General features: G+C 55.2%; 1 protein-coding gene across 1 annotated transcript; it reads left to right on the top strand.

Moving 5' to 3' along the window:
• Nucleotides 1-396: 396 nt before the first annotated feature.
• LOC123253374 (plexin-B3-like) lies at nt 397-17,646 on the top strand. Its single transcript, XM_044682573.1, is given in 17 exon segments — nt 397-483; nt 1,530-1,605; nt 3,181-3,289; nt 3,291-3,342; nt 6,921-7,967; nt 8,214-8,393; nt 12,411-12,539; nt 12,640-12,740; nt 14,765-14,903; nt 15,000-15,156; nt 15,238-15,346; nt 15,462-15,576; nt 15,751-15,876; nt 15,984-16,100; nt 16,208-16,301; nt 16,427-16,596; nt 17,013-17,646. Coding segments are annotated over 17 exon segments (2,964 nt in total). The 3' UTR covers nt 17,169-17,646.
• Nucleotides 17,647-17,826: the final 180 nt, after the last annotated feature.

Here is a 17,826-nt window from a genome sequence, read left to right on the forward strand (position 1 = left end):
CCCCTTCCTCCCCCTCTCCGCTGCTGCTGCTAGGCACCAGCAAGTGGAAATCCCCCTACCATCCGAACACCTCCCCCCGCGCTGTTCCCATTCGGGACTGCCCCCACTGGGCAGTCCTACAGGACACTTGCGCCTTTCTCCTCCGAACCATTGTACGAGGGGGGTGGACGGCAGAGAGGCAGAAAGAAGCCAGCTCTGCCAGAGGAGGGCATCCGCTGCCCCACGCAGTCACACCCACCCACGTAGGCCTGTGCCCAACACGCGGGGCGGCAGAACTTGCCCGGGGTGGCCAAGGCCAACAGGGAATAGGATTTTCCAGAAGATCCTTAATCTCCGAGGATTACTTTTTTTTTTCCCTCGAGTGGGTGGCCAGGAAGGGGGTGGGGTCTCGTGACGATGTTTTCCATACCTGAGGCCATGAAGGTGGTTGCAATGAAATGTGTTGAGGTGCCATCTCTGGGGGCCCCACCCTTCCCGTACCAGGTGAAGAAGGGGCTCTCCTCCCCTCCCATCAGCCCCTATTCCCTCTCCTAGGCATCTTCCAGCTGGGGTTGGCACTGCTCACCATTTCTTTCCCGTGCCTGGCACAGCTGCCATGAGGTGGGCCACCCCGCTGTAGGCAAAAGGGTCACCCTGTGGGAGAGGGAAATGTGGGGGCTAGACCGAGCTGGTGAGCTCAGGGTTAACGTGGGGGTGAGGGGGGCATGCCACAGGGGAGACAGTCACTCACTGGGGGTGGGGGGAAGGTCTCGGGTACTGTGTTGCCTTTTATCAGCAAGGGCTCTGTCTCCAGCCCCCTGCCCCCTCCCTCTTGCTAGACAAAGGCAGGCATTGAACCCCTAAGGCTGGCAATTCATTTCGAGGGGGAGAGGAGGAGCTGGGGAGGGCACAGAGACTGGGGTGGGCACGTGCCAGGGCCACCCATCCCATTCCTGGGGCACTGTCCACTCTCTCTTCCCATTCCAGCTCCAGGCCAAACATTCCCACCCACCCCCTTCTTTCTAGCTAAACTGAGGCTAGGAGTGACCCCGGGAGACACAGGGGACAAAGGGGTGGCCAGCCTTTCTGCAGAGCTTCCCTTTCCGTACCCCAAAAGGGTCGGGTCAGCTTACCGGATGCCAGGCTAGCCTTGAGGCCCTACGTGGGCATCTTTTCCTCTGTTCTCGTATCGTAAGGGAGAAGGCTCAGATTGGTGGGTTGGCATTTCTGGTCCCTTTGCCCCACCTATGCCAGGAGGGCATCTCTGTGACTGACAAGGGTCCTTGGAGTGGCAGAAAAGCTCTCTCGACTCCCAGGAAGTGTGGTCAAGGAGCCTTAGGATAGAATCCTGGGAGGGGAGGGTTGGCTACCCCCCTGGGTGGGGTTAGGGAAACAGAGGGGACATTGTTGGGGACGAGGGGAGAAAATTACCATCATAAGCCGCTATTGACGAAACTGCCAGCTGTGCTCAGGGTGGACCCCGCTGGCCCTCCCCCAGATGGGCCTGAGTGGACAAGGGCTCAAGCATCCCCCCTCTCACCCCCTTTCAGGACAATGCCCACCATATCCACAGTGTACCAGGCGGCAGTGCCCTGGGGCAGCTGAGTGGAGGAGGTCCCCCCCTCTGCCTCCATATTCCTGGTAAGTGACTGAGACACACCTTTCCCCCCCCCNGCGGCAGTGCCCTGGGGCAGCTGAGTGGAGGAGGTCCCCCCCTCTGCCTCCATATTCCTGGTAAGTGACTGAGACACACCTTTCCCCCCCCCCATCCCTACCCACCCCCGGACCCTGGCCTGGCTTCCCATCATCGTGGGCATTGTTCTCTTCTCCGCCCCACCTCTCACCTGCTTTACCCGAAGCCAGCTGGGCCAGCCGTTGGGAGGAGAGAAGAGCGAGCCCTCCCCAGGGAAAAAGAGGGTCTCACCTCCCCCAGTCCAGCTCCGGGGCCCAGGCCTGCCACTGCCATATTATTTGCACGTGTCCTGGACATGTCCGCACACGTATGTATAAGCCTTGATGGAAGTTGACAACAGGGTTAGCCCCATGGCCCCAGGGACTGAAGGAAATCCATTCTCCAGAGTGGGGGCCCCACCCCCCATCCCCTGTGCGGCCCCAGCCACACTTCCAGCCCTTTACCACTGGGCCTTCCTGTCTCTGGCCTCTAGAGATAAGGGGATCCTGGAGGAAAGGAGAAGAAGCTAGATGGGAGCCATGTCTTTGTGGAGAGCCAGGTCCCTCCGCCTCCACTGTGGGGAGAGCTCTGACCCCGGCCCAAAGAGAGAGAGAGAGAGAGAGAGAGAGTGTGTGTGTGTGTGTGTGTGTGTGAAAGAGAGACACAGACAGAGACACAGACAGAGAATGCATGAGTGCAGGTAGCATGTGGATCTGTGAATTTGTGTGTTTGGGGAGGTACAGAGGGGCAAAAGTCAGTGGGGGGGCAGGGGGGACATACGTGCCTGTGTTCATGTGTCATAGACACGCTTGGATCTAGGTCTGTGTTTCAGGGATAGAGGGCCGCTCTAGAGGCGTGTGCATGCTAACAGGGAAGGGTCTGTGCATTTGTGTGTGTGGCGGGGAGCAATCTGCATGCATCTGGGGCAGGAGGGCTCCTGTACACTGGGAGCAGACAGTGTGAGGGGGTGTGCTGAGCCTCTGGGAAGAGGGACACAAGTCCCGGGGTTCGACACGCCTCCACATGCCTGCCCGCCTGCCCGTGTGTGCGTGTCACTGTCTCTAAGCTGGTGCCTGAGCTCCTTGCCCCAGCCTGCCTGGCCTGCTGGGCCTGGGCGTCTGCACTGGCTCTTGGCTCCCTACACTAGCCCCACAGCCCTGCTGTTCCTTGCCTTCGTGTCTGAATGGCTCTCTGGCTCCGATGCTTTCCCCAGTTCTCCCTCTTGGCCTTGGGCGCCTTGGACTCCTCTGGCTTTCTGTCTCTTGGGGTCTCAGCATCTCTGCATCTCTGCCCTCTCTTTCCCATCCCTCCCATCCCAGACAAGGCTAAGCGATCCTGGTCCGTCACCCGCCACTGATAAATGATAACGTGACCCTCCCAGAAGGGTTGGCACAACCATGGTCCTCCCTGCAGAACTCTGGGGCCAAGGCTGGCCATCTTAGCTCTGCCAGGGCCCAGTCCACCAGGCAAGGGACTACCTAAAGCTTCTCCTGTGTGTCTGCGTCAGAATCTGTCCAGATGTCTTAGAGTCCCTGTTCTTGTCTCTCCCTGGGATCCCAAGGCTGGAAGGGACCCTAGAGGCCTCCAGAGGGATGAAGTGCCAACTCCTAAGGTTCTGAAGTATGGTTCAAACCCAAGTTGCTTTAGGGCAACCGGGTAGTCCAGTGGATAGAATGCTGGGGGAACCTGGAGCCAGGAAGATCTTATCAATGAACTTATCAAGTCTGGCTTCAGACACCTACTAGTTGTGTGATCCTGGGCAAATCACTTCACCCTGTTTGCCTCAATTTCCTCTATTGTATATAATCCCTCCAGCCCAGAATTGTTGGGAAAATCAGACAAGATAGATAATATTTGTAAAGTTTAGAGCATATTGACCAGCATGTAGACATTTGCTCCCTTTCTTCTTAGGATTCCATTCATTGCATCACACGTCGCCTTTTGTCTTCCTCTCTTCCCTTCTCACTCCTCTCTTTGCCTTGTCTTTCTTCTCTCTGTCTTCCTCCTGCATGTCTTTCTGCTCCTCTTTTCTTGCTCTTTTCCGTTTCTCTCTCTCTCTCTCTTCTTTCTCTCTCTCCTTCTCTCTCTGTCTGTCTGCCTGTGTGTCTCTGTCTCTCTCCTCTCTCTCTCTCCTTTCTCTCTTCTCTCTGTCTTTCCTTTTCTATCTCCTCTCTGTCTCTCCCTGTTTCTATCTCTCTGTGTCTGTGTGTGTCTCTCTCCTCTCTCTCATCTACTCATTCCTCTCTCTTCCCCTTTTCTCTTCTCTTTGCCCTTTTTCTTTCTGCGCCTCTCTCTCTCTATCTCTGTCCGTCTCTCTCTCTCCTTTCTCTCTGTCTCTCTCCCCTTTTCTCTCTCTCCTCTGCTTGTAAATCTCTCTCCTCTCTCTCTTCTACTCACTCCTCTCTCTCTTCTCTTGGCCCTTTTTTCTTTCTGTACCTATCTCTGCCTGTCTCTCTCCTTCTCTCTCCTTTCTATCTCTCCTTCTCTCTCTGACTGTCTGCCTGTGTGTCTGTCTCTCTCTTTTCTTCTCTTTCTCCTTTCTCTATCTCCTCTCTGTCTCTGTGTGTGTCTCTCTCATCTACTCGCTTCTATCTCTCTTCTCTTTGCCCTTTTTTCTTTCTGTGCCTGACTCTCTGTTTCTCTCTCCTCCATCTCTGTGTATGTCTCTCTGTATCTCTCCTCTCTCTCTCTCTTCCTCTAGCTCCTTCTCTCTGTCTGTCTCTATCTGTCTATCTCTGTCTCCTCCCACTCTCATCTACTCACCCCTCTCTTCCCCTTCTCTCTTCTCTTTGCCCTTTTTTATTTTCTCTGTCTGTCTCTGCCCATCTGTCTCTTTGCCTCTCTTTCTCTCTCTATCCCCTTCCTCCCCCTCTTTCTCCTCCCCCCGCCACTCCCCCTTCCCATTCACCAAGCATTTCATTTCATGTGCTTGGCTCTGGGCATGCAAGAAAAAATTCTTGCTCTCAAGAAGCATACACTTTGTTGATGGGAAATGAGATGTACGCATAGAAGTAAGTCTCAAAGCCGTTTTGAGCCCAGCCCGTCCAGAGCAGCTGCCTCCACTGATCTCAGGCCACCAGTGGTTCATCTTGACCTTCTTCTCTTGGTGGCTTTCCCGGGACCCTGAGTGCTGGGGCAATCTGCCTAGGATCCCATGGGTGTTAGGTGTCAATTGTCTGCCCTGGGTGCCAGTACTTACAAAGTCAGTTTTGATCAATTGGAGGGCAAGAGGAAAAGCCTACAAGGCTGGACGGAAGGAGGAAGCACCCTCTGCTTTGTCCCTGACTGGAGGACCACTCAGCTGTACCCTTCCAGATGTGATCCAAATTTCTAAAGGAGAAGCTAGTGGAGCTCAAGGACGAAATAGATAGCAAAACTATACTAGCGGGTGATCTCAACCTTCCCCTATTGGATCTAGATAAATCAAACCAAAAAATAAATGAGAAAGAGATAAGAGAGGTGAATGAAATCCTAGAAAAATTAGAGTTAATAGCTATGTGGAGAAAAATAAATAAGGACAAAAAGGAATACGCCTTCTTTTCAGCAGCACATGGAACATTCACAAAGATAGACCATGTACTAGGGCATAGAAACATGGCAAACAAATACAAAAAAGCAGAAATGATAAATGCAACCTTATCAGATCATAATGCAATAAAAATAGTTATTAGTAAGAATACATGGAGAGGCAAACCAAAAACTAATTGGGAATTAAATAATATGATTCTCCAAAATAAGTTAGTGAAAGAACAAATCATAGAAACAATGAATAATTTCATTGAAGACAATGACAATGATGAGACTTCTTACCAAGACCTATGGGATGCAGCCAAAGCAGTTCTAAGGGGGAAATTTTATATCACTGAGTGCATATATTAACAAATCAGGGAGGGCAGAGGTTAATGAATTGGGCATGCAACTTAAAAAACTAGAAAATGAACAAATTAAAAATCCCCAGATGAAAACTAAATTAGAAATACTAAAAATCAAAGGAGAAATTAATAAAATCGAAAGTAAAAGAACTATTGAATTAATAAATAAGACTAGAAGCTGGTATTTTGAAAAAGCAGATAAAATAGACAAAGTACTGGTCAATCTAATAAAAAAAAAAGGAAAGAAGAAAACCAAATTGACAGTATCAAAGATGAAAAGGGAGACCTCACCTCTAATGAAGAGGAAATTAAGGCAATCATTAAAAACTATTTTGCCCAATTATATGGCAATAAATATAGCAACCTAGGTGATATGGATGAATATTTACAAAAATATAAATTGCCTAGAGTAACAGCAGAAGAAATAGAATACTTAAATAATCCAGATGTGGGGCCTTGGCCAAGTCTCCCTTTGTGGGGGCCTCGGAGCTTGCATCCTCTAAGGCTGGCTCTCTGGCTTGGTGTTTCTCTTTTTTGCTCTGGGGCAGAATGACCGGACTTCCGCCTCTGGCTCTCCATCGGTGGCATCCTGGTGTCTCTGGGGTGCCCCCTCTGGTTGGGGAAAGTGTCTGAAGATAGAGTGATTGGGACGTGTGGGTATGTGTGTGTGTTTGTAATGGGGGTAACAGGTGGGCTGGATAGGGCGATGGGGTGCGTGTCAGTGTCATTGAGAGGAATCAAGAGCTCCTCCAAGATCACCCTTTGTGAGGAACGGCCCATCCAGGCAGTGGGAAGCACGACTTCCTGCTGACTGTGCCTGGCACCATTTGAGTGGCCAGTGCCCCCCTTGGATCTCCCTTGGTTCTATTTTAGAGGGAGAAGAAGGTCTCGGGGCCGGGGAAGACCAGCATGAGAGCAGAGTGCCTTGGACTCCTTCCTTCCAGCCCGAAGGAGTAGCACTCTGGTCTAGGGTTTGGGATCTACAAGCACGTTCCCTTTGCCCACTTCATCAAGAGTCCTCTCCATAACGAGTGGCTATCCAGTCTTTGACTGGAGATCTCCCAGGAGAGGGAGCCCTCCCCGTGCCTTTCCGAGCAGGAGGAACTGGGGGCAGCCTCCCCTGCCATCTGCTTCTCTGTAGCCTCCCCCTTCCTCCCTCACACTTGTCAGCTAGCATTCCCCCCACCTTATCTGCCAACTCTTCCAATCGGCTTAGCTCCTTGTGGGGCTGGTTCATGTCTCTGTCTCCCCCCTCTTAGACTCCAAGGTCCTTTCGACAAGGCTGCGTCTGCCTGTCTTGGGATCTTCCTTGTCTCTTAGCACGGTGCCTGGCACACAGGGCCAGGTGCTTTCCAAATGCCTAGTCGTTGATTACTCTCCATGGCTTTCTGGTATAGGTCCCCAAGATGGCCAGCCTGCTGCCAACCCTCTTCCTGCTGCTGCTGCCATCGCCATCATGGAGGAATTGGCACCTTGCCCTTGCCCAGCACTTCTCTGCCCCCAATACCACCTTCAACCACCTGGCCATGGATGCTGCCACAGGCATGCTCTATGTTGGCGCTGTGAACCACCTGTACCAGCTGACACCTGACTTGCAGCAAGTAGGTGAGGCAGTCACAGGCCCCATATGGGACAGCCCTGACTGTCTGCCCTTCCGGGACCGGAACGAGTGCCCACAGGCCCGGCCCACAGACAATGCCAACCAATTGCTGCTGGTGAGCGGGCAGGCCCGGGAGTTAGTGGCCTGTGGGCAGGTTCGCCAAGGCGTGTGCGAGAAAAGGAGTCTCGGGAATGTGGCCCAGCTTGTGTTCCGAGCGGAGGATCCCGGCGATGGGCAGTTCGTGGCCGCTAATGCCCCAGGAGTGGCCACCGTGGGCCTCGTGGTGTCAACCCCAGGGAGAGACCTGCTGTATGTGGCCCGGGGCCTTGCCGGCAAGCTGTCTGCTGGAGTGCCCCCCTTGACCGTCCGCCAGCTGGCCGGGCCCCAGGCCTTCTCTAGCGAAGGCCTGGGCCGCCTGGTGGTGGGAGACTTCTCTGACTACAACAACAGTTATGTGGGGGCCTTTGCGGGCACCCAGTTTGCTTACTTTCTCTTCCGCCGCCGGGGGTCTCGGACCCAAGCTGACTACCGCTCTTACGTTGCCCGCGTGTGCCTGAATGACGCCAATCTCTACTCCTATGTAGAGATGCCGCTCATCTGCCAGGGGTATAGCCTGGTGCAGGCAGCTTACCTGGCCCCGGGGCAAGGAGGGGGAACCCTGCTGGTAGTGGCGTCCCCAGGGCCTATGGGAGGCTCCGCACTATGTGCCTTCCCACTCCAGGAGGTCGATGGCCGGATGGAACGGGCCCGGAGGCTCTGCTACACTATGGGAGGACACAGCCCAGCTGGGGAGGAGGCCACCATTGAGTACGGCGTCACGTCCCGATGCGTCTTCCTGCCCTCAGTGAGCCAGCTGGAATGGGGGGAGGCAGTGAATGGGTCCTCATCTCTTTGGCTCCGTCCCTTTTCTCTCTCTCCAGGCTTCTGGGTCTCTCGGGTCTCTCCGTGTAGGTCTCTGCCTCGTTGGGTTTCCTTTTCTCCCCTCGTGCCCATTTGTCTCCGTTCCTCTCTCTGTCTGATCTCGTGAGTCGCTCCTGGGGCCTTGGGCCTGAAGGCTCTCCTGACCTCTCCCTGGACCCCTTACCCCTAGGACTCCCCGGACTCATACCCTTGTGGGGATGAGCACACGCCCAGTCCCATCGCCAGTCATCAGCCCCTGGAGGCAGAGCCTCTGCTCACCAGCATCCCCCACCTCAGCGCGGTTGCTGCTCTCGAAGAGGCTGGCCACACCATCGTCTTCCTGGGAGACACTCAGGGCCAGCTCCATAAGGTGAGATACTCCAGCTGGGACTTATGGGAAGCGAACCTGAGGGGCGGGGGTTGGGGTGGGAGGCTAGAACATTCCTTCCCAAAAGGATCTTCAAAGCTAGCTAGTCATAGAGTTCATTGCTCCCATTTTCCAGATGGGAAAATTGAGGCTAAGACTAGAGAACAGGGCCCAGGGCACATTAGCAGCCCAGCCAAGGCTAGATGAGGATGCTTTTGACTTCCAAGGCTGATGGATGCCTTTTCTATTGTCCCACTACCCACCTTGTTTATTTAGGACCTAAGAAAACCTGGAGATAGTGAATGGGGGTGGGACCTGCTCATTAACTAACAAACCTGGCTCCGAGGCCCTTGGCCTAATCCATCACATTCTCCCAGTTGGAAGATCATTCGTTCAACAAACATTTCTTGGGCCCTCCACTGTGGAAGACGCTCTTCAGGGGTCTGAGCTCTGGGCTGCCATGTTGTGTGTGTGTGTATGTATGTGTGTAGCCTTCTGGGAACCTGTGTTCGATCAGAATTTAGTCATAGACCCAGGCTTCTCCTTGCTATCCCTCAGTTCCGGGAGTTGAGGGATATTTGACAGCCGTCGGGGTTTTCCTTTGGAAGAGAAAGGCAAGTTCCCAAGTGTGTAGGAAAGAAATAAGCATCTATTAAGGGCCTACTATGTGCCAGGCACTGTTCTGAGCATTTGACAAATCTGATCTCTTTAGATCTTCACAACCCTGAGAGGTAGGTGCCATTTTTATCCCCATTTTACAGATGAAGAAATTGAGGGAGGTAGCAGTTGAGTGATTTGCTCAGCTAATAAAGTCTTCCTGACTCCAGGCCTCATGCTCGGTCCACTATGGCACCATTTAGCTGCCACAATTCCGTTCAACGAACATTTGTCACTGTTCCCAGTACTGTACAAAGAAAGGCAAAAACCTAAGCTGATTTCTCTTCCAAGCGGGAGATCATCTCAGAGGGAAGACACTAGCAATAAGGAAAACTGAGAAAGACCTCCTGCGGAAGGCAGTGTTTGAGCTGAGTCTTGAAGGCGGAAGGAGGAGATGATGAAGGAGAGAGCATTCCAAGGATGAGGGACAGCCAGTGCAAACGTCTGGAGTCAGGAAATGGCACGCATCCTGTCCAAAGAACAGCGAAATGACCACAGATGACAATGAGGGGAGGAAGGTGTAGAACACTGGAAAGGCAGGACCATGAAGGACTTGGGATACCAGCAGAAGATGCTCTGTGTGATCCTAGAGCCACCAAAGCTGATCAACTGAGTGGGCTGATAGGGCCCGCCAGACAGCTGAATGGAGGATGGATTGGTATGGGGAGAGCCTGGAGGCAGGTGACCTCCAGTAGCTATTGCAATAGCCCAGTGATGGAGCTGATGAGGGCTGGCACCAGAGGGGCGGCTGTGCCAGGGAAGAGAAAGGGGCACATCCGTGAGATTTTTCAAAGGGGAAACCAGGAGGACTTGACCATAGGTTGGATAGAGGGTGTGAGAGAGGGCAAGGATTTGAGGATGGCGCCCGGGTGCCAGGGACGATGACTGTGACAGAGGAAGTGGGAAGACGGGAGGGCAGGGGGACATGATGAGTTCAGTTTGGGACCTTTCGATCTTGATGTGTCTACAGGACATCCAGCTGGAGATAGATGTCTGATGGGCAGGTGGGGATGCACGATTGGAGGTCAATGGAGAGTTGGGGACGTTAAAGGTGGAATGGAGAATAATGGGCGTAGCGAAAGGTAGTGGTGAACCATGGGAGCAAAATAGATAGAGGGAGAAGGGAAGAGGACCTAGGACAGAGCACTGAGGGACAGCCCTCTCTGGCTAGGGGGCCTCAGAGAGGGAGCAGCAGTGTCCACAGCTGAAGTTGGAGATGAGGACTGAGAAGAGGTAATGAGCTCTCTGGAGATTTGGCAATGAAGAAGTCATTGGGAACTTCTGCTGAAAGACTGAGAAAACACTTTCTTTTTTGTTTTTAAACTCTTTATCTTCCGTCTTAGCATCAATACTGTGTACAGGTTCCATGGCAGAAGAGCAGTAAGGGCTAGGCAATGGGGGTCAAGTGACTTGCCCAGGGTCACACAGCTGGGAAGTGTCTGAGGCCAGATTTGAATCTAGGACCTCCCGTCTCTGGGCCTGACTCTTTTTTTAATCCTTACCTCTTAAAATCAATACCATATATTGATTCCAAGGCAGAAGAGTGGTAAAGGCTAGGCAGTGGGGGTGAAGCGACTTGACCAGGGTCACCCAGCTAGGAAGTATCTGAGGTCAAATTTGAACCCAGGACCTCCCATCTGCAGGTCTGGTGTGCTATCCACTGAACTACCTAGGTGCCCTGCTACCAGTTGTTTTTAAATGGAAACAGGAAATGGGGATCTGTACAACAACCAGGGATTCCAAATCACCGGAATGAAGAGAGTAGGAAGGAGTGAGAGTATGGCAGCCTTTGAGGAATGAGTCCAAGCACTCTAAGTGCTGCACCAAGTGGTATACTCTGCCACCAGCCTTTGTGCCAGGTAGTGGAGAACACAGACACAGAGTGCAAATACCAGTGGGGCAAGGAGGAAAAGCCTCATCCAGGAGCTGGCTCCTGAGGTGTGCTGGGAGACTCACTTTCCTCTCAAATACTAAAGCACCTTTTCCTTAAGGATAAAGAGCCTTTAAAAATGGGAGTCTTTTGTGTTGACATCCCTTTGATTTCCAAATATATTCCTTCCCTCTCCCCTCTCCAGTGAGGCACCTCATGCAATAGTGATTCCAAAAGAAGCAGTAAGGAACAGCTACGTGGCTCAGTGGACTGAGAGCCAGCTCTGGAGATGGGAGGTCCTGAGTTCAAATTTGGCCCCAGACATTCCCTAGCTGTGGGACCCTGGGCAAGTCACTTAACCCCTGTTGCCCAGTCCTTGCCACTCTTTTGCCTTAGAACTAATACACAGTATTCATTCTAAGACAGAAGGTAAGGGTTTATTTTTCAAAAAGAGAGAATGAGTAAGAGGGCAACTAGGCGGCTCAGTGGATAGAGAACAAGGCCTGGAGATGGGATGTCCTGTGTTCAAATCTGGCCCCAGACACTTCCTAGTCATATGACCCTGGGCAAGTCACTTCACCCCTGTTTCCCTAGCCTTTCATTAATTCTAAGACAAAGGTGCTCTTTAAATTGATTTTTTAAGAGGAAAAAATATAGTTCCATAAAACTAATCACAATAGTGGCCACCCCTGACACTATATGCAGTGATCTGCCACCTCTTCTCCCTTGTAATGACAAAGCATTCGTTTTTGCATCTTGGGTTCTTCCTAGTTGTATTGCTTTAGTTACCGAGTAGATTACTTTCCTGGTTCTGCTTTTTTTTCGTCCTGCCTCAGTTCCTACAAGTCTTCTTCTGTTTCTCTTGTATCTTTCCTCTGAACCAGGGGTCGGCAACGTATGGCTCTCGAGCCATATCTGGCTCCACCTCCCGACCAGCCCAGGATGTGCCCCAGGGGGTCCTTCAGCCCCTGCCCCATATTCCAGCGCCTTCCGCCTCCATCCTCCTCCTTCCACAGGCGTTTATGGCTCTCATGGCCAAAAAGGTTGCCGACCGTTGCTCTGAACTGTTCACATTCCCTTCCGTTCATATGTGCCACCATTTGCCATTGGATGGCCATCGGCCTTGTTTTCATCTCTTTGCTGCCGCTAAAAATGCCCTTCGAAGATTCATCCTGCCCCGACTTGATGATGCCCCCCTCCCGCCCACCCCCTGACATTGTTGCCGACGTTGTCGTCGTTGCTGCTGCTGCCAGCCATGGCAGATAGCCTCCAGGGCTCTTCTACCATCACCCCCTGTATTTCTGTGACACTTTTCTGGGCATCACTAGTCTTTGGAGTAATGGAGAGCACCCTCAGGGCCACCCCAAAGCTCTTCGTCCCAGCATGCAGCTGGGCGTCACTGCTCTGTTCAGAAAGGGCACTCGTTTCACTCTTCCCCCACGTGTCTCTCCAGCGCCTCACTCTTCTGAGCACTCTGGTCTCGTCTCCCCCAGGTGTTCCTCAATGGCTCCACAGGGCAGCTGTATAGCTCCCTCCCAGTGGGCCCCCCAGGGACTGCCGTGAACCCTGATTTGCTCCTGGACAGAAATGGGAGTCATCTCTACGTCATGACATCTTCTCAAGTGAGGCGGGGTGGGAGGATGCGGGGGGAGGCAGTGAGGAAGACGAGGTGTCAGAGTCTCCCTAATCTCCTCCCGCTGAACCAGGGCTCCTTCTTCACAGGTGACCAAGGTGCCCATCTCCTCCTGCCAAAATTTCACTGACTGCCCCAGCTGTCTCCAAGCCCAGGACCCCTTCTGTGGCTGGTGTGTCCTTCAGGGCAGGTGAGTGGGGCACCAGAGGCTTGGGAGGCTGGGGTCAGAGCCTCTCCCAGCACCCTGCCAAGGTGAGACCAATGGTCCTGGTGCCAGAAGGCCTGGTACCACCACCTCCTGCGAAGGCTGTTGCAGTTTAGGTAGACAGTACACAGCCGAGGTTTATGTTGGTCCTTTTTTTTTTAAACCTTTAACTTCTGTGTATTGGCTCCAAGGCAGAAGAGTGGTAGTAAGGGTGGGTCATGGGGGTCAAGTGACTTGTCCAGGGTGACACGGCTGGGAAGTGTCTGAGGCCGGATTTGAACCCAGGACCTCCCGTCTCTAGGCCTGGCTCTCCATCCACTGAGCTACCCAGCTGCCCCCTATGTTTGTCCTTTTAAATTTAGGCTCGGCTTAGTACAGGATGCCCCTAACGGCATTGGACGGAGGCGGAGTGCCTTGTTTACGGAGGACCTCTGGGAGGAACACAGGGAGTTTCCCTGTTACCATAAGCGCTCTGCAAACACACGTGACCGCTCTCGAGTGGCTTCTCATGTTCTTGCCCTCCCAAACCTGCTCCTCTTTCTAACTTCATCACCCAGGCTTGACTGGGCCCTCCTCCCCACCCTGACAGGACCTCATCACTGCCCGCCTAGGCTCTCGAACTCTGTCCCCTGCCTCCAGCCTCTCCCCATTCCAGCGTGTCCTTGACACGGCTCAGCAAAGGTCTCCAGCTGCTTGCTCTCTGCACCAGCCTCCCTCCACCCCCTTTCACATCAGGGCCAAGTATTCCTTGGGGAAACTGAGGGCCCAGATGTCCTGATCCTGCCCTGGGCACCCAACCCTCTCTCTAGGGGTGTAGGAAGGGCTTCTAGCAGAAGCATTCCTCCACTTGGCCCTCAGAGCCGCCTTTCCAAGCTGTTCTGGGCCTGTTTTTGCCCCCAAGCTCCAGCCACAGCGGCAGTTCAGCCCCTTGGTACTCCCTGTTCTCCTTGCCCGTCCCAAGGTGATCCATCTTCGAAGGCTGGTCTCAGGTGCTGCCACCACCTCCTTCTCCCCAAGGCAGCTCTCTCCCTCGGTCTCTACAGACCTCCCTGTCATAGCCACCACCTGGGCTCCGAGGCCTGGCTCCCTAACTAGACAGAGGGGCACAGTTTCTTTGGTCTTGAACTCTGCCCAATATTAGGGGGCCCTGCGGGGTGCTGTCCATATGGTGTGAGGGCCCAGAGAAGCCTCTTTAAGATCTAGGCTCAGTGGCTAGAGAACCAGGCCTCAAGACGGGAGGTTCTGGGCTCAAATCTGGCCTCAGACACTACTTCCTAGCTGGGTGACCCTGGGTAGGTCACTTCACCTCCATTATCTAGCCCTTACCACTCTTCTGCCCTAGAAGCAATACATAGTATTGATTCTAAGATGAAAGGTAAAGGGTTAAAAAAAAAAAAAAAAAAAAAAGACCTGGGCGAGGGTAGCTAGGTGTCTCAGTGGATTGAGAACCAGGCCTAGAGATGGGAGGTCCTGGGTTCAAATCTAGCCTTAGACACTCCCTAGCTGGATGACCCTGGGCAAGTCACTTAACCCCTGTGCCTAGCCCTTCCTGCTCTTCTGCCTTAGAATCAAGCTACAGTATTGATTCTAAGACAGACTAGGCAAGGGTAGCTGGGTGACTCAGTGGAGAGAAAACCAGGCTTGGAAGCATGAAGTCCTGGGTTGAAACGTGGCCTCAGCCACTTCCTAGGAAGCTGTGTGACCCTGGGCAGGTCACTTAACGGTCTGCCTTGGTTCCCCAGTGAGCTGGGCTGGGAAGCCCCAAACGATCCCAATATCTTTTCCAGGAAATCCCCCCAAGGGGGCCGTCCACAGTCAGACCCGACTGGAAAATGACTGAGCAGTGAGGGAAGAAAGCCCTAGCTGAGCTCACGGGGCAGGGCCCGGCCCGTATTCCCGTAGGGTCTCTCCGTGCCCCCAGAATTCTCAGCTCTTGGTGCGGAAGGGCGGGGCCATGGCGGAGGGAAGAGTCGCGCTCTGCCCCGCCCCCATCCTGTGTGTGCCCGCAGGTGTGTGAGGAAGGAGCAGTGCGCCGGCTTCGAGCAGAGCCATCAGTGGCTGTGGAGCTACGGGCCCCCCGAGGGCAGCCTCTGCTTGGCTATCCAGAGCCTGGTGCCTAGCCAGCAGCCCCGCCAGGAGCAGGGCCAGGTAAACTGAGGCGCCGCGGGGGGGCGGGGGGGGAGGGGCGAGGCCGCGCGGAGGGCTCGCTCTCACTCTCACGGCCGGCGTGTCCTCTGCCCTCAGGTCACCATGGTGGTGCCAAGGCTGCCAGTCTTGGCTCCCGATAAGTACTTCCACTGCGCCTTCGCCAACTACGAGACGCTGGCTCACGTGGACGCCAGCCAGGTGGTGTGTGAGTCCCCCCCCCAGGAGCAGCTGCCCCCCAGCGGCGAGGGCACAGGTGAGAGGGGGCGGGCGCCCGGGGCGGGCGGCGGAGCGGGCCCTGAGCCCGGGCCAGCCCTCACCGGGCTCCCTTCCCCAGATCACGTCACCGTGCCTCTGGCCCTGATGTTCGAGGACATCTCGGTGGCCGTCACCAATTTCTCCTTCTATGACTGCCAGGCTACCGGGGCCTTGGACGTAGCCGCTCCGTGAGTCCCCCCTGCCCCTGCCATCAGGACTCCTGTTGCCTCCTGTCACCCAGGGGAGGGGAGGGAGGGGGGCCGTAAGGGGAGAGGTCCGGGCTGAGTGTCCTCCCGCGCCCAGGTGCAGCGCCTGCGTGAGGAGCCCCTGGCGATGCCACTGGTGCCCCCAAAGCGCCTCCTGCGTGTACGGGGACGGCTGCCCAGACGGGGAGAGGACAGTCTACCACTCCCAAGAAGTAAGTTCCTCCAGAGGGTGAGAGCAAGCCAGGCGGGGCTTTGTCGCTCCCTCTCCCTGCCTCGGTGGTTGTCTGGAGCTCCGTCTCACCCGCTCCCGTGGGTGCCGACCGCGTGCTCCGGGCTTCTCTTGCCCCTTTCCCCGCCCCCGCCACTGAGGGTGCCCGTTTCCCCAGGCGGACGTCCTGACGAAGGGCCCTGATTTCTGCCCCCATGTGGAAGGTCTGGCCACATCCCACCTCGTTCCTGTGGGCTGGGAGACCAGGCTGGCCCTGCGGGTTCGGAACCTACACCACTACCAGGTACAGGCGAGGAGAGTAGGGTGGGGGCAAGGGGCCAATGACAGCGAAGCAGAGAAGGGAGGGAAGACCGTGCCCGAGTCACTGGGGCCTTGTTTCTTCTCCCCCAGAGCAAAGCAGCCTCCTATCACTGCTGGCTGGAGCTGCCGGGAGCCCTTCTGGGGCTCCAGGCGTCCCTGGAAGAGGGACACGACGATACCCAGCTCATCCGGTGCCAGGCTCAGCAGGTATATATGCCCTCTCCGGCCTCCTTCCCCTTTTCCCATCCCCCAAAGGCCCGCCCCAGTCCTTCTCTCCTCATCCTCACTGCCCCTCACCGTGGTTGCCCCTGCAGTTCCGGCCCTCTCCCCCTCGGAAGGAGCTCCAGGTGCCCATCTACGTCACCAGGGGCAACACTCACAGGGTGGATAATGCTGGCAACATAAACGGTGAGCCGTGGGGCCCCAGGGAGAGGGGGCCGGAGGCAGTCACGGGGGCTAGAGGTTAAAGGGGTGCCCACGGACAAGGGGCTCTGGCGCGAGGTGCCAAGCTGCCTCCCTCTTCCTGTCCTCAGTGACCCTCTATGACTGCACCGTGGGTCATGAAGACTGCAGCCACTGCCAGGCAGCCGACAAGAACCTGAGCTGTGTGTGGTGTGGCCAGGGCAGGCCCACCTGTAGCTACAGGCCCCTGTGCCCGCCAGAAGCTGTGGAGTCACTCTGTCCTTTGCCCAGCATCCACTTGGTAAGGCAGCCCCAAAGTCTGTCAGAGTTCCGAACCCTGAGCCCAGCCCCAGCCAGTGAGGCTCACCGGAAGACCAGCCCCCCTCCCCTCTCCCCCCCATCGTTAGCCCAGCCCCCTCCAGGAAGGGCCTGCCCTCCCTGCCCATCCCACTGGCAGCTTAGCAGCACTGCCCCACCTCACTCCCACAAAGCCTTTACCCCCACAATCTCAACCCCTTCCACCCCAGCTGGCCCCAGGGAAAGGCCCTGGCTTTGCAGCCCAGCTCAGCCTCCCTGGGGCTCGGGTTCCTCCTCTGGGGAGGGAAGAAGAGATCCTCTAGAACCCTTGGGGCATGCCAGCCAGCTCAGGCCCCGAGGCTGATGGAGCCGGCCCTTTGAGGCATCCTGGAGTTCACTTGTCCTCACCTGTCCTTACAGATCAAGCCTCAGACTGGCCCCCCGGAGGGCGGAGTGGCCCTCACCATCCTGGGCTCCAACCTAGGCAGCCGATTGGAGGATGTGGCCGATGCCGTGACCGTGGCAGGACAGCCTTGTCGCCTGGACCCAACCCTCTACCACATCTCTACCCAGTGAGGGGGCTGTCAACATGGGCTGCTTGGGATGGGGGTGGGGCAGCGCAGGAGGGTACCGAGAGAGAAGGCTGGAGGAAGCTGGGAGGTGGAGATGGGGGACAGAAGCCCAAGCATGGGGCACAGCCAGGGAAAACGCCTGGAGTCAGGAGATGGAGTGTCTTGTAAGAGTTGCAGCAGGGAGGCCAGGATCCCGGGATCCCAGAGAATGGACAGAAGGAAGGGCCGTTGGGAGGGAAGAGAGTCACCAAAGTGGGCTGGCGCCAGCTCAGGCAACATTACAAATGGCAGAGCTTTGGAGGGCAGGAAGTGGCCCTACTCGGCTCTGTACCCTGCCTCTGCCGCAGAGTAGGTGCTTGCTTGTTGAATGACTGAGAGAACTGGAGAGCCCAGGGACAGCTGAGACAGGAAAAGAGGGACAGGAGAAAAGGAAAGGAATAGGCAGAGATGGAGGCCCAAACACAGGAAGAGATAGAGATGGAGGGAGGGGGAGAGAGAGAGAGAGAGAGAAAAAAAAACAAAGAGACTCAGAGAGACAGAGACAGACAGACTGACATACAGAGACAGAGAGACGGGGTGGGGGGAGAGGGACCGGCAGATAGAGAGACAGAGGAAAGGAGGAAGAGAGGGAGAAAGGGAGAGAGAAAGAGAGACAGTGGGAG

The sequence above is a fragment of the Gracilinanus agilis genome, chromosome X (genome assembly GCF_016433145.1).
Source record: "Gracilinanus agilis isolate LMUSP501 chromosome X, AgileGrace, whole genome shotgun sequence".
NCBI classification, from domain to species: Eukaryota; Metazoa; Chordata; class Mammalia; order Didelphimorphia; family Didelphidae; genus Gracilinanus; species Gracilinanus agilis.